This window comes from Eptesicus fuscus, chromosome 8, assembly GCF_027574615.1.
Source record: "Eptesicus fuscus isolate TK198812 chromosome 8, DD_ASM_mEF_20220401, whole genome shotgun sequence".
Lineage (NCBI taxonomy): Eukaryota > Metazoa > Chordata > Mammalia > Chiroptera > Vespertilionidae > Eptesicus > Eptesicus fuscus.
The window spans coordinates 74,099,538-74,116,346 of NC_072480.1; the positions used below are offsets into that span (position 1 = coordinate 74,099,538).

General features: G+C 49.3%; 1 protein-coding gene across 1 annotated transcript; it reads left to right on the forward strand.

The window, feature by feature from the left end:
• The first annotated feature begins 205 nt into the window (after positions 1–205).
• TEX29 (testis expressed 29) lies at positions 206–11,719 on the forward strand. The gene is made up of 6 exons (XM_008143927.3): positions 206–331; positions 395–489; positions 2,772–2,882; positions 8,583–8,652; positions 9,454–9,620; positions 11,554–11,719. Exons 2-6 carry the CDS (start codon positions 432–434, stop codon positions 11,592–11,594), a joined length of 447 nt encoding a protein of 148 aa, XP_008142149.1. The 5' UTR covers positions 206–331; positions 395–431; the 3' UTR covers positions 11,595–11,719.
• The last annotated feature ends 5,090 nt before the right edge of the window (positions 11,720–16,809 follow it).

Below are 16,809 nucleotides of genomic sequence, written 5' to 3' on the forward strand. Positions count from 1 at the left end.
AGGTTGACGCTCAACCACTGAGCCACATCGACCAGGCAGAAGGCAGGGTTTTTGATGCCATGCCTGCCCTTAAGGCTCTCCCACCCTCCTGGGCCCTGTACGCATCCTGTCTGCCCTATAGTGGCCAGCGTCACAGTCCTGCCCTCTGTGTGATGTCATGGGACTCTGTGACATCACAGGAGGTGGGGTGGCCCAGCCACTCACTCCACACTCAGCTCATCAGTGGCCGCAGGAGGGAGGAGGTGGCCAGTTTCCTGTCTGATTCTGAAGTCTGCTTGGAGTGTAACTGGGAGACCTGTGGCTGGGGCTCAGCTGGGCACATGACGGACAGGTGAGACCGGACCCGACGCAGCCTGGCTGCCTCAAGGTCTGGCCTAATTTCTCTCTCTCCCAGGTTCCCTTGAACCCTCACCCGTCCTTCAGCTGCTGCCATGAGATATATGCCAGAATTCAAAAAGTCCCACTCACATTTCCTGAAGAATTTTGCAGGTAAGGAGAAGAGAACATTAAAGGGGCCTATTTCAACCCAAGGTGTAGATGATTCGCACCAGGCTGAGAAGGGAAGGCCAAGAAACCTGTTTTTTAAAATAATGTAGGAAAATACTGTGAAGTCTTCATTTAAAAAAAAAAAAATTCATTGCAAAACCCCCTGAACCTGAGGTTTTCAGCATAAGAAATATATCTATTTCACAAGGGGTTAGAGGATTCCAGATGTTTTCATATGACACGCCAACCATATACTTCAGCTACTTCATAACTTTTATGGCAAGAGTGATCGTTTTTTTTAAAGAAAACATATTTCTTATCAGTAAAGTTCACCTTTCCCCATGCCCGTCCTGGGCGGCCAGGGTGCGAAGTTGGACACGGTGCCTGGGTGTTGAAGGAAACTGTGTGTAAATGTGACTTTCTCCAGGGCTCGTGGTTAGTGTGTGTATATAGTGTGGTTACAGTCGCTTAAAGCCACGTGGAGGAAATTTCTAGAAGTGAGACCACTGGGGCTTGGGTCACTTCCATCGTGCATGTGTGTGTGTCTTGAATATTTTTCTCAGCTGAGTTTTTCTTCATGCACGACTATAGCGATGCACAAAAGATAGGAAAACAGAAGGAAAGGGAATTCGGTTTTCCTCTTTTGTTTTTGTCTGTTGGCTTGGAAAAGGGACTGACTAGGGGTGGCCAGGGATAAAGATGGGAGACTCTTCTATGTGGGGACGGTGAAGAAATACACAGATATCCGGGGAGGTCCCAGCAAGCGAAACAGTGCTGGGGAGGGGAGGGAGGGGCAGGGAGGCCCACGGGCGTCCCAGATGCAATGGGGAGACAGCTTCCACAAAGCTGGGGGTAGGGGACCAGCGGCTGTTCCAAAATAGTCCATTAAGGCAGCCAAATGGGAAATCTGTGCCAAGACAGTCTCACCTGTGATATTAAAGATCAGTCAGCCCTGGCTGCTGAGGCTCAGTTGGCTGAGTGACGTCCCAGGCCGAGGGGACAATGAATATTTTCCCGCCCATGTGTTTGCTGCAGTAAACACCCACTGTCACCTGGAGCAAGTCTGGGAACTCTTGTCCTTTTGGCCATGGGGCGAGGTGGGAATAGAGGTATGATGGAGATAGGTCCCAGCTCTGCCCGCCAGCTGTGTGGTCTTGAGTCTCCGGGATCTTTCTGGATGAGGTTGAGGACTGTCATCAGCAGCCCGGCCGTCTACCCTCTGTGGGGGCCACAGGCCGGCATGGTGATGCTCCCTTCGCTGTGTCCCTGAGACCGTCATCGGTGGGGCTCCCTGCAGCCCGGACCACACTGGAAGCAAAACCCAGCATAGCTCCCCGTCCACTAAACTGACAGCCACTCAGAGCCAGTGACCACAGGGCCCCTGGGGAGGCCAGCATGCCACGGCCTCCTAGACCAGCTGTGCCAAGGACAGGCCCCTCTGCCCCTCCTGGTCACGGGCGACCAGGACCCAGCGGCCGTGGCGACAGTATTTGTCACACCCAGAGTGGGGGGTGTCTTGGGAAAGGGAGGGAAAGGCATGGGGGACAGCGGTTTCTCTGGAACCCTTTAGTCTGAAAGTCAAAATGAACCCTAGGAGAATTCACTGGAGAGTCAGGAGGAGGTGGGCGCCAACCCCCCACCCCCACCCCTGCCTCCTCTCCCCCTAGTGACAGACACCCCCCAGGGTCCAGCAGAGGCTGCTGCAGCTGCCAGTTAGGGAACCACAGGTCCTCAAAGCTGAAGGTGCATCGGGTTGGGCAGCTGAGCTCTGCTGAAGCGGCCACTTACCCTCTGCAGGGTATTGCACATTCATTAGCTTTTTTTCTCTTTTTTTGTCAGAACTGGCATTAAACTTTCTTTCCTTTTGATTCACCTTTTAAATTCTGAACTAATGCTCAGCCCATAGTTATTATTTTAATTCACCATCTGCTTACAAGTGAATTAATTACACATTATAACCCAAACTCCCAAATACCCACTATGTGAGGTCTTTGTTCCCTGCTTTCTTTGTAGAGCTAGAGCGCCCCGCTCCTTGGAGGTGTATTATCTCCTTCATCATTAGAGGACTCTGCATTATCCTGTGTCATTAACTTGGCATTATTTTGTTCAGCAACCCAATATATTCCAGATCTTAGTTTCAAAGTGAGATTTGTATGATGCACAATTAAAAACGTCACAAAACCCACCACACGTACTCCCGAGTTTCCCCTCCAAGCCCGGTGATGTTGAGAATGAGGGGGGTGGCTGTGTTCGGGGCCATAGCAGGTCTGTGTGTCCCTATGTAGTGTGCGACATTCCTCTGGACCACATATGCAGCCACAACAGCAGCAGAGACCAGTGCAAGGGACTCGGGTGCTGCTTTCACAGAGGCGTCTGCATTGAAAAATCAGTTTCCAGTAAGTATCCGGGCGGGGCCCACCCCAGGGACACAAAGCCATGGAGGCCCGGCGGGGCCTGCCTTCCCTCCCCGGGTCTCCGTCCCTGGACAGGCCTCTCGCAGCCTCCTGGTCACATCTCTGCTTAGTGGGAGCAGAGGGCTTTGAGGGTCTGGGACTGGGACTGAGGCCACCGGGAAAGTCCCCTCCCACATGGTAGACTTGCTGTGGAAGAAGACTGACCGAGAGCCTCCTTCCTGGAAGACCTGGGTCATTGTGGGGGTGTAACCGCTGGAGCTGGGGACTCAGTGCTACAAAAGCACCTGGTTGGGGGCGGGGCTGGCTGCTGGCTGTGCGAAAGGCAAGACCTGACCAGGCGGGAGCTGCAGAGTGTAGCTGGGACCCTGAGGATGACTGAGGACCCCTGTGCTCAGTGGGAGGGCTGGGGGAGGTCTCTGCGGTCTCATCCTAATCAGAATAAAACCACAGCCCTGACACTAAGATCACTGCAGTCTGGGCTGTGCCTATGGAGGTAGGGCCCGCAGGGACTCCTGGGGTGGGGGCTGTGGGATCTGGGGAGAGCGTCATCCTCAGAACAGGGCTGCTTCTGGCCAGCCCGCCAGGGGAGGCTCTGGGTGAGCCCGTGCTCAGAGGGCGGGGGAGGGGGGGGAGGAAGCGGGCGCAGAGGAGGATATAAACTAGATGCCTGGCCCAGAAGGGATGCTGCTTTAAATATCCTTTCTGGATATTTTCTCACACTTTAGAGCAGTGTCTCAACCTTTCTAATACCGCGACCCTTTCATACAGTTCCTCATGTTGTGGTGACCCCCAACCATAAAATTATTTTCGTCACGACCCACAGGTTGAGAACCGCTATCAGGGTCGCCTAAGACCATCGGAAAACACAGATATTTACACTACGATTCATTAACAGTAGCAAAATTACCGTTATGAAGTAGCAACGAAAATGATTTTATGGTTGGGGGTCACCACAACATGAGGAAGTGTATGAAAGGGTCACAGCATTAGAGAGGTTGAGAACCACTGCTTTAGAGAAATTCCAGAGGCCTTTGTGCCTCTGGAATTTTCTAGGCTCAAAAAATTCCACTTGCTGGTTGATGGGTTTTCTTGCCGTTTGTGGCCCTTTCAGAAATGAGGGTGAATGGGCTCCAGGCCTGTTTGGGAGGAGGTTAAACAAAGCCTATGGGCCCGGGCAGCCTACACAAGACCTCACCACAGAGGAGGAGAGTGCCCACAGATACGAAAAGCTGGCCACTGGCCGGGCCACTCAACAGCTCCGAGGCCCCTCCCTGTCCTAGGCTGCTCTCCTGTCCTCACCCCCCGCAGTGGACTCAGGTGCCCCTGTGCTCTGTGGCTTGGGAGGATCTCTTCTTTTCTTTCTCCTCTGAGTCCCAGTTCCACTGAGCCCCTCAGAGGCAAGACAGCGCGTCTGCCTTCTCATCCCTGGACACAGTCAGACTAGGAAGCCAGAAACGTTGGTGACCCATGAGTGTCACCAACTATTGACCCACTGGGGCTGCCTGATCCCACCACCCAAGCTCTAAGCCAGCTCTTTGAAGAAGTAAGTGATATTCTGGATAAAATGATTCAAGAAGCTAACGTATTGGCAGGATCTTGGCTCACCCAAAGGGAGAGCATCTGTCCAGTTTTATGGTGAAGATTTGGCACTTAGGGCAAAAGAAAAGGAAGTTTGGCTTCTCAAAGAGTGGCAGATAAGAGGTCACAATGAATGCCATTTATAGCTGGGAGGGTTTTCTGATGACATTTTTCCCTTTAGATCTTGAATTAGATGACTTGGGACCGAATCTCCTTATTTATCCCACCCTCCACCTCCGGGAGACCCCAGCATCCTAATGTTATTGTAAATGGAATCGTCTTCTTAAGTTTACTTTCAAATTGCACATAGAATCCTAGATATGTACCCAAGAGACCTGAACGTTTGCTAGTATATAGAACTACAATTTTGTGTACTGGTCTTGTATCCTGTAACCTTCTTCAACTCATTTATTAATGGCTTACTTAGGATTTTCTACATGCAAAATCATACCATCTGCCTATGAGATAGTTTTACTTCTTTCTTTCTTTTTTTTTTTTATATATATTTTATTGATTTTTTACAGAGAGGAAGAGAGAGGGATAGAGAGTTGGAAACATCGATGAGAGAGAAACATCGATCAGCTGCCTCTTGCACACCCCCTACTGGGGATGTGCCCGCAACCACGGTACATGCCCTTGACCGGAATCGAACCTGGGACCCTTGAGTCCGCAGGCCGACGCTCTATCCACTGAGCCAAACCGGTTTCGGCTACTTCTTCCTTTCTAATAGAGACAGTTCTATGTCATTTTCTTGCCTAGTTGCCCTGGAACCTTCAGTACAATGGTGAATAGAAGCAGTGAGAATGGACATCTTCAACTTATTTCTGATTTTAGGGGCAAATTTCCAGTGTCTCACCTTTAAGTATGATGGTAGCTATGGGTTGAGGAAGTTCCTTTCTGTTCCTAGTTTAAGTGTTTTTGTTTTTGTTTTTTATCAAAGAATATTGGATTTTATCAAATTATTACTCAGGTGGATTTGTTATTGTCCAGTATCTTTTCCTTTTATCCTGCAGGACTCCCTTTCTTGTAAGGCATTTATGCTGATGTCACCCTGAAAGTTACTTCTGAGCTGTAATGCATCTCTAGTTGTACATAATCAGGCAGTGAATTTGCAACAAGACATAGTGCTTTTCCTTAAAGGGGTTCATTATCCTCCACCTAGCTCATCCTAAAACCCACAACCTTAGCCAGAATCTTATTTGAGAAATCTTTTTGAGTCCTGGGTCTTCCAATGTTGAACGGCCTATTATATTATATTCCACAGCTCACTCCCTGGAGTATGTGACAGGTACTCCTGAGCTGAGTTCATGGCATTGGCTGGTGATTTGGCCATAATTTGCTGCTTTGGGCACTTAACCATCTTTTTATTTCTGTTTTGTGTATTGGTGGTTTCACTCACACACACACACACACACACACACATCTATTTGGAGAGCAGCAGATGATTACATTCAGCTCACTTCATTTCCATCACAGGGTTTTCCTTCTTAGAGGACTCCAGTATCCTAGGCATTTATGCAACTTAGTTTTTCTGGGACTTTTACCATTTGGGGGTCCTAAAAGCAGGAAACATTCACATCCAAAGGGCAGTTGGGTTTGTTCTTTCAATCTTCTACATACAAAGATGTAGAAGGCATTCAGTTCCCAGGTCAAGTCACAGAACTGGACACCGTCTTTGGCCATTAACGATGCAAGTTTTCTCGTATCCCAGGGAAACAGAGACAACAGCAGGAAGTGGGGAAACAGAGCATCCGGCGGAGATTGCAGCCAGCCAGGGAGCGCCACCCGAGCTGCTGCTGCTTTCCCCACCTGTCCCTCCCCGAGCATCTTCTCATCAGGATTTTCCGTGGGAGTTGGCCATTTTGAAAATGTTAGCATGTATCACAAACATTGTTTAAATTAGTATAATCACCTTATTTATGCCTGTTATTCATATGAATAACACCTTACAGCACCTTAATTATTGGTGTCTTTAAGGACTACTCTCCCCCCAACCCCCATGAGCTCTCAAGAATGTTTTCTCCCTGAAGAGAGCCCCTGCTCTGCAAGTGGATGTGTCATTTTTGCGTGGAGGCGAGTGCTAATCCTCTTTTCATCCTTTCAACCTTCATGAGCTGTGTGGGCTGGGCTCTTTCTCGCCTCTGACTTCTTTCACGTTGGCGAGGGTGGGCCATCTGTGGGAAGGGTCTGGGCAGTGAGCCCTGCATTTGGGTTCTCAGTGAGCCCTCAAATTACTTTTCATTTCTTTGACGTCTTACTCACCGAAGACGGCGACTGAACCTTTGTGCTGTGTAAGTTGTAGTATTCGGTGACAGGGTATTATGAGTTCTTTGTGCGCATAATTCCATGTTATGAAAACCTTTCACCAACTTCTTAAATTGGCTGGTTTGAAGTGCACATTGTGCTACGGCATAATCTGTATGATTAAGAATGTGAACTTGGGGAATTAGCATTAGGTCTTTGAGAAACAATCGGGGACTCAGAGAGAGTGACTTGCCTTCGCCCTTCAGCCTTGACTTAGGCACATTATGTAACATGTCATGTCTCCCGAGCGTACGACTTCCGTTTCTCCGTGAGACGTGTTGAGCTGATTGCAAAACTTCTGTTTAATTATATTTGGGGGAGAATTTCTCCAGATGCTTCTTAAAGAAAATAATGCTGTCTTTCAATTGCTGCTGTTTCTGAAGGATCATTATATATGGTTTATTAAAAACCATACATATTGTTTATAACAAGTAGTGTGCTGGCCAGACACTGCACAGAGGCTCAGTTTCTGCCTCCAGGAGCTTGACCTCAAGGACCAAAAATACCTGCACGTAGGAAGATATAGAACAGTGGTTCTCAACCTTTCTAATGCCGCGACCCTTTAATACAGTTCCTCATGTTGTGGTGACCCCCAACCATAAAATTATTTTCGTTGCTACTTCATAACTGTAATTTTTCTACTGTTATGAATCGTAATGTAAATATCTGTGTTTTCCGATGGTCTTAGGTGACCCTACTAGGTGACCCACAGGTTGAGAACCACTGCTGTAGAGCCTAAGACCATCGGAAAACACAGATATTTACATTTCGATTCATTAACAGTAACAAAATTACAGTTATGAAGTAGCAACGAAAATAATTTTATGGTTGGGGGTCACCACAACATGAGGAACTGTATTAAAGGGTCGCGGCGTTAGAAAGGTTGAGAACCACTGATATAGAAGATACGCTGATGGTCGAATCCTGACACATTGTCTAAATATGTGTCTCTCTCTAACCGGACTTCACTATTATTAATTCTGAATTTATTTCATGAACCAAGACACAAGCTCCCACTCAGGGATACACATTCCCTGGAATTCAAAACTTTGAGGTTTACCTTCTTGTCCCTTAAAATCTTCTCATGTCACTCTTTCAAATACAATGAACTTTATTGGTTCATTTCAATTCGTTTCATTCAACATCATTTAAAGTGTACCTTCTCTGTGCCTTTGGCTCCACCCCTAGGAGAAAGCTCGGCGGGCATGGAGAGGGGCAGAGAATTTAAACCAACTAATGCTTCTATGCAGGGGAACACGGAATAGAGGCCACCCCCTGAGAGTCACTTTGAAGGCCCTGATTCTTCCGTTGGGGGTGGGTTTTGAGAAGATGGAAGCAATTGAGTACAGGGAAAACCCTTGTTAATACAGAAAAACTCAGTCAATGTAAGTTGGAATCAGACCAATGGAATTTAACACCAACACGCATTTTTGGAATCACTTTCAGGGAGTTGGGGGCAGGGTGAGGTGTCAGATGGCAGGAGGCCCAATGCCGCTGTTTCCTGGGGGACAGACAAGGGACCCCCTCTGCAGGCTCCCCTCAGCGGGCAGTCCTCTGTCATCGGGGAGCTGTGGCCACCACCCTGAGTCCCTTTCCTGTGGAGCCTTCATCTGTCTGTGGGTGACCGAGGTCCCAGGGCGGTGTTTCGGGAGGGGAGTGGCAGGTTAGTGGAGTGGCCAGTGCTCAGGGGTGAGCTGGGCGGAGAAGCGCTGCAGGGTGGAGGGCCCTGGCCCACCTCAGGGAGGAGGACTGCCTTGTTGTAATTAACCCAAATGATGGAAAATGGACATTGTTTTTCAGCTTATGTGCACGTGTTTTGTGCCTTCATCCTGATCATTGCCGGGGCCTTTATTTTCACCACTGTTTACAGGTCAGCCATTCTGTTCTCCTACGTAGAACTTTGGTGGGAGAGGAGCGGGGGGGGGGGGGGGGGGGAACAGGGACTCCCCTCCTCGGCTCAGTGCTATTGGGGCCACGTGGACCGCCTGTGAGGCCTGAGGGGCCACCTTTTTCCCCCAGAGCTTGATGATAATACCAGCCAGCCTTTCATAAGCACCTATCATTTCACTCCACAGCCCTCCTATGAGGAGCAGGTGGGGGCTGTCTGCAGAGCCCTGGCTCCACGCCCCTTCCTCCTGTGATAAAGGCCTGTCCTATCCGTGCTCTCAGACACAATCTCCCCCTCTAGTTTCCATGGTGACGACATGCACACCCAGCAAGGCTACCTAGGCTGCTCGCTGCCCCCTGGCTGGACTGGAATTCAACTTTCCCCTCAGGGGGCCTTCCACCACGAGTCTCTCCCTGTGACCGGCATAAAAGCCCCTGAGATTAGTGGAGGCACTTTGTCCAGCAACAAGGAAAACTGCCTTCCTCTCTGAGTGGTGCTGGGCGGCGTCTTGAGTGACCGACCCGGCTGTAACCCGCACACAGTGCACACCTTCCCACTCCTGCTGTTGTCCTGGGGAGTCTGGCTGCCACATGCAGACGTCTGTTCAGGGCAGGTAGAAGGAACTAAACTGGGAACTCCCGAGGCAAAGCATTTACCCTGACAGATTTTCTACACGCCTACATGTATGATCATGAACCCTACACTTTTAGGGGGGTGCCCTGGCGCTCCATCATTTTCCATCTTTAATTTCTCTGATTCTGATAAAAACTCTCTTCCCTTCAGAGTTGTTCAAGAAAGGAAAGAAAAGGAAGCCACTATGGAATTACCTTTGTCATTCAAGTCTGGAGATAAAGTCGTGGCCGCCCCCATCGCCCGTAGGCTGGCAGTGTTGAAGGCTCGGACTGCCAGAGCACTGCCGTGTGCCGGATGTGCTGGGAACACCGATAAGAGTAAGAGTCGGGATTGCCCAGCCTCAGGGTTCAGGGCTCAGCTTTCTTCCCTCCACACATCTTACCTGTGAAAGATACCCAGTCAGCAGCTACATTAGCCTTGTAGTAGAAGTTGCACTTTTTTCTTTTTTTTTTTTTTCAGTTTAGACTAAATCTATTTTTTCCAACTAGGAGGGTCTAGCATGTTCCTGCTCTAAAGGCACATTTCCCTCCATAACTATTGTCTTCTATCTTTTCTTTCTCCTCTCGTTGCCTCTCTGTCATCCCACCCTCTCTAGCCAGTCCAGCTGCGTGGTGGGCAGTGGGTAAGGGGCGGCGGTGATGTTGGGGTGTATCTGCAGCCTTGGCAGATTTGATCCGGTGGCTTCCTGGCAGTGGTGCCTGACAACACCATTCCTGTTGTGGCTCCCTGACCGCTCGGTGGCTCTGGTTGAAGAGGTGTAAACACAACAGCTAAGTCTTCCAACACCTCTGGCTTTCAGGAAGCAAAGTCGCTTGCATGTGATTAACTCTTAGGAGGACTTGGCAGTTGTTTGATGCTTTTCACAGTCAGCAACTTGATAGGTAGAGAAGGAAACATCCCAAATGGTCAGCTCAATCTTAGGTGATATTGTTTGGGAACATGGTCTAGGTCTCTTATTATCCAATAGAGGCCCGGTGCATGAAATTCGTGAAGTTGGGGTGGTGTCCCTCAGCCTGGCCTGCACCCTCTCGCAGTCCGGGAGCCCTCGGGGGATGTCCGACTGATGGCTTAGGCCCGCTCCCCAGGGGACATCCTTAGTGCTGCCACGGAGGCAGTAGAGGCTCCATCACCGCCGCTGCTCTTGCCAGCCGTGAGCCCGGCTTCTGGCTGAGCAGCACTCCCCCTGTTGGAGTGCACTGACCACCAGGGGGCAGCTCCTGTGTTGAGCAGAATTAGGCCAAAACTGGCTCTCTGACATCCCCCGAGGGGTCCTGGATTGTGAGAAGGTGCAGGCCAGGCTGAGGACCCCACTGGTGCATAATTGAGGCCAGGGAGGAATGCAGGAGGTTGGCTAGCCAGGGAGGGGCTGCGGGAGGGCTCCAGGGCATGTCTGGCCTGTCTCCCTCAGTCCTGATCAGCCAGACCCCAGCAGCAAGCTAACCTACCAGTCGGAACATCTGCCCCCTGGTGGTCAGTGCATGTCATAATGACTGGTCGACTGGTCGACTGTCTGCCCCTTGGTGGTCAGTGCACATTATAGCGAGCTGTTGAGCAGCCTTAGCATATCTTTAGCATATTACACTTTGATTGGTTGAACAGATGACTGGACGACTGGACACTTAACATATTAGGCTTTTATTATATAGGATGAGTCACAAAGACTTGCTTTCACTGGGGCAAATGGGAAAAGGGAGAGGCTGGGAGAAGTGGCCTGCCCAAACGTCTCCGAGGATCTCGATGCTCGCCCCTAACCGAGGCTATGTCTGTGCACAGAGCGTGATGTCGCCTCCTCGGGGTGCTTCCTGCAGAGTGAGGCCATGAAAGGTAGAGACAGTTCTCCCCCAGGAAGCTCTTTCTCTCCCAGGAGTGAGTGGAGAGATAGGGCAGCACAAACCCACCTACCAAACATAATTGAGTAAACCATGGCCCATTGTATGCCATAACAGACGTGTTCACAGACCTTGATGAAATTTCCTTGGCATTGCTGACTATTCCATTAAAAAAGCACCACTTAACTTTGCCCAGTGGGTTAAACATAGTCCCATGTACCAAGAGGTTGCAGGTTCGATTCCCAGGCAGGGCACATACCCAGGTTGCCACCTCAATCCCCAGTAGGGGGATGTGCAGGAGGTAGCTGATCAATATTTCTCTCTCTCTCTCTCTCTCTCTCTCTCTCTCTCTCTCTCTCTCATCAGTTAAAAATATATCATTCTTAAAAAACACAAACACTTATTGTTGTTTTAAATTCAGCAACAGTGACGATAATGAATACTGAAGAAACTAAGGATTGAAATGCATGATGAAGACATGAAGATTGGCAGAAATATCTAAATAAAATGGTACCTTATGAACCACTCTTAAACATGGCATGGAATGACTACCCAATTAGGAAAACAATAAAGGTATTTTAAATGCTTTGGTTCCGTGTTGTCTTAGTCAATGCTTATATTTTTGTCTCAGGAGAGAGAAAGCCATTGGAGGGTGAGGACATTACCAGAAACTGTGATTTAAAACATTAAACACACACACACACACACACACACACACACACACACACACACACATATATATTAATTTCAGAGAGGAAGGGAGAGGAGAGAGATAGAAACATAAATGATGAGAGAGAATTGTTGATTGGCTGCTTCCTGCATGCCCCCTACTGGGGATTGAGCCCATAACCCAGGCATGTGCCCTGACTAGGAATCAAACTCTGACTTCCTGGTTCATAGGTCGACGCTCAATCACTGAGCCATGCTGGTTGGGCAGGCTTTGATTTTTTTGATGACACAGTTTGGTAGTGATACCAAAATCAAGACAGCTTATAGCACTGACACAAGGTGATGTCACTGAGGCCCCCTTTTCAGAAGATAGGCTACACTTTCACAGGGTGGAATTGTCACTGAGACTTGCAGGAAATTCTGGACTTGCCCAGCAGTAAGCTGTGCTAATGAGAGGAGCAGCATCATGTTCTGAGAGGCCCAGAACCACCCGGTGCAGCTTCCTCAAAGTCTGTTGTCCAGGTAAGGATGCACGTATGTTCCAGAGTGCTTGACAGTGCTGACTGTGGGTGATGCAAGCCAGCCCAGTTGAGTCTGGTTTTCACTTTGGAAACTTGAATATCTATATACTAGTGGCCTGGTGCACAAAATTTGTGCAGGGGGGGGGGGGGGGAGGTTGTCCCTCAGCCCAGCCTGCACCCTCTCCAATCTGGGACCCCTCGAAGGATGTCCTACTGCCAGTTTACAGGGATTGGGCCTAAACCATCAGTCGGACATCCCTCTCGCAATCCGGGACTGCTGGCTCCTAACCGCTCACCTGCCTGCCATCCTGCTCACCTCCAACTGCCCCCTGTGCCAGTGTGCTTGCCCCCAACTGCCCCCCCCTGCTGGACTGCTTGCCCCAACCTTCTCTCCCCACTGGCCTGCTCGCCCCCAACTGCCCCCCTGCTGGCCTGTTCACTCCAAACTAGCCCCCCCACTGTCCTGATCACCCCCAACTGACCCCCACTGACAGCCTGCTCACCCCCAACTGGCCCCCCTGCTAGTCTGCTCACCCCAAACTGCACTCCTCCCCCCCTCCCCCGCCGCCGGCCTGATCACCTCCAATTCCCCCCCCCCCCCCCGCCCCACTGGCCTGATCACCCACAACTGCTGTCCCATCCTGGCCTGATCACCCACAACTGCCCTCCCCTCTTGGCCTCTAACCACCTCTACCTTGGCCCCGCCCCCATGGCTTTGTCCAGAAGAATATTCAGAAGGTCTCCTGGAAGGTCTCTCAGTCTAATTAGCACATTACCCTTTTATTAGTGTAGAGGCCTGGTGCATGGATGGGGGCTGACTGAAGGGTGTCCCGGATCAGGGTGGGGGGTCCCTTGGGGTGTGGGGCAGCCTGGACAAGGGGCCTGTAGTGGTTTGCAGGCCAGACACGGCCCCATGGGGGTGAGGGTCCCCTCTGGGGGGGCGTGGCTAGCCTGGGTAAGGGGCTGAGGGCTGTTTTCAGGCTGGCCATGCCCCCTGGTGACTCAGGCTCCCAGCCCCTCCTTTTTTTTTTTTTTCCAGACCCTCCTTCAGTGGTGGCCAGGGCAGGCGGGAAGCTTGGCCTCCTCCATCGCTGGGGGCAACCCAAGTCTCCTGCTCACTCCAGCTCTGTGGCTGCCGCCATCTTTGTTGGGTTAATTTGCATACTCGCTCCTGATTGGCTAGTGGGTGTAGTGGAGGGATGGTCAATTTGCATGTTTCTCTTTTATTAGTGTAGATATAAAAGCCTAAGCGGCCATTCAACCAGTAGCTATGATGCACACTGACCACCAGGGGGCAGACACTCAATGCAAAGACATGGAAACATGGAACAGACTGATGAAACTCAGAGGAAAAGGAGGCAGGGGAGGGTGGGAAGAGATTAACCAAAGATCTTATATGCACACTAGGGTCCCTTGGCCTGGCCTGCACCCTCTCACAATCTGGGACCCCTCGGGGAATGTTGTACTGCTGGTTTCAACCCAATCCCCGCAGGCCAGGCTGAGGGACCCCACCGATGCATGAGTCCATACACTGGGCCTCTAGTATATATATCACATATGTAGGAGCCCCTAGACACCCTCATTTATTTTTCAGCTGGTGAATTGTATGCATGTGGGCAATGCAGTTTTGGTCAAGGTCTTACAAGATCTTACTGCCCAGGCTTCTTGGAGAAGGAAGGATGAGGGAGGATGAGGGAGGGTGAGGGATAGAGGCTGGCCCTTTCCTTCTCACACACGTCCTCCTGACCTTAGTCATTGGCCCTTATGTTGGTTTAGATCAGATGTCAGCATACTTTTTGTAAAGGACCGGGCAACAACTATTTAAGGCTCTGTGGGCCAGAAGTTCTGACAGCTCTTCAACTCTGCTGGTGTAGCATTAAGGTGGCCACAGACAATGGAAATGCATGGATGTGGCCAGGTTTCAATAAAACTTTATATAAAATCAGGTGATGGGTTGGACTTGGCCTGCAAGCTGTGGTTTGTCAACCCCTATTTTTTTGCCCATCTTTTTCTAGAAATTTCACAGTCATTTCTGTGTTCTCTGTAGGTCAAAAGCCTCTGATGGTCAATTTATTCCTATAGCTTACTGTAATCGTACCCCCCTGACTCTGTAAACAGCCAATACGTGGATTTCCCATGCTGGGATCCCATTCCCAGGAGTTATTAATTCATCTACATCCTGCAAAGGACAGCCCTCAGAGAGCTTTTCAAGGATGCATTTTTCATGCCAACGTGAATGGGGTATGCCATTGGCTCTCTTGCAGAGGTATGGTTGAATGGGGTGCTTATCAAAGATCCATCAGCATCCCCATCAGCAAGCATCCTCTACACCAGTGGTTCTCAGCCCCAATGAATATTTGGCAATGTTTGGAGACATTTTGGGCTGTCAAAACGGGGGAAGGCACTGCTGGCATCTAGTAGGTGGTAAACACCCTGTAGTGCACAGGACAGCCCACAGCAGAGAATCATCCAGCTGATTGTAGTGCTGTATGGTCGTCTGACAGTGTTCAGGTAACAAAAGCAATATTTTTATAAAGAGTAGTTATACTTTTAAAAAGTCAAAATATGTAAACACATCATTTTAATATTTGAATCAGTTATAATTTCTAGCCAGGCACTGACCTGGGGTACATACAGAGAGAAGAGGAGAGAGAAAAAGAAAAGAAATCCTAGACCGCCCATCGCTGAGAAAGGGATAGGAGTAGGACTTAGGGTTGCATATGCCTCGGGTGACTGGTAAGCTCGAGCATCATTTCTTTCTTTCTTTTTTTTAAATATATTTTATTGATTTTTTACAGAGAGGAAGGGAGAGGGGATAGAGAGTTAGAAACATCGATCAGAGAGAAACATCGATCAGCTGCCTCCTACACACCCTCTACTGGGGATGTGCCCGCAACCAAGGTACATGCCCTTGGCCGGAATCGAACCTGGGACCCTTGAGTCCGCAGGCTGACGCTCTTATCCACTGAGCCAAACCGGTTAGGGCTCGAGCATCATTTCTAACACCATTTCTGGTCGGGCCTGTGGTGCCAGCACTCCTCTTCAGCGGAGGAACTGTACACAAAATGCGCTGAGTGAGCTCGGTTTTCACCGGAGAGGAGTGGAGCTGATTCCTGGGCTGGGACTCGTCTCGGAGGATGGTTAGTCGGGAGCATGGTTGTTTGACCGTCAGGGAAAAAGAGAATGTTGATGCTTCCAGTTCCCAGGCACACGGCTTGGCTTGGCTCAGGACAACCCACTGCTGTATTGCCCAAGCCTTTTACTTTCTTCACTTAAGTTTCCTATTTTCAACCAAATATTTGACCCTTACATCACATTTCATGTTATCCTGAGCTGAGTAGCAGCAATAATGCTTAGAGAATGATTTAAGATTTTTGAGGGAAAACTATCAGAATCCAGAAGGAGTACTTTAAATATTATCAGTTTCACCATAAAGGTTCAAAAAGTTCTCCTATAATTAATACTACATGTTATTATTTTGCCATGGTAACATAGGCTGGATATAGCTTTTGTCTGTATTTCTATGATAGTTGGGGAATATACCAAATTCCCCACTGGGCATATATCAAATCACTCCCCAACTCTCACTCCTTTTGAAAACCATTAGTAGATATAATTAATACTCTCAGAGATTTCCCCAAAGCATTTTAGCCTTTTATTTCAACTACTCTTCTATCCAATATTTCACCATGAACAATAATGATGAACAAAGTTGACTTCCATACCACCAGACTGTAGCAAGGTGCCCCTGCTGCCGGGGGGTAGGGGGGTGCGGTTTGAGGGGGTGAGTGGGAGGTTAGAGAAGGCCAAGTGAGGCATCAGGACTTTCATACCTTGGGAGGTCATGAGCCCCTCTCCTACCCCTGTGGTATCAGTGAAGAACACATGGAAAGCCCAATTTCTACTCTATCTGACTAGACTTTCACTACTACCCAGTGCTCCCCCCCCCCACCCACACACACACACACACACACACACACACACACACACACACACGGTCAATAGAGGCCACATGAGGAACAGTGACAAGGCACCCCTGTTCCTCCCAGCCGGGGTGGAGACCCAAATCTGACCTTGGTGCCAGGGCCACCTGTCCCTGAAGGAAACCTGAATCCTGGCCGAAAGCATCCCGTCTGGAATGCTTGCAATGGGAGGTTTCTGCTTTCCATGCTGAAGTTTGGAATTATTTTTGTTCTTCACTGTTGAAGTCTGTTGTACTTTTACAATGGGAGAAACCAGCAGATAACCCTCGTTTCAGAGGAACAATACCCTTTTCACCATCGGCCTGTACAGTACCTGACAGATTATGTAATAATTTTCATTGTCCTAACTTGTCTCAGAATAAAAAACATGTTATTCTGAAAGTGAGGCTGCATACACTATAATCTGATCCTTTGATGAAGCAAAGAAAAGCTGATTTATTTTTAGATAATGATCTTGCTGATAAGTCTTAATTTGGACCCGGTGCATTTAACTGCCTGAGGCAG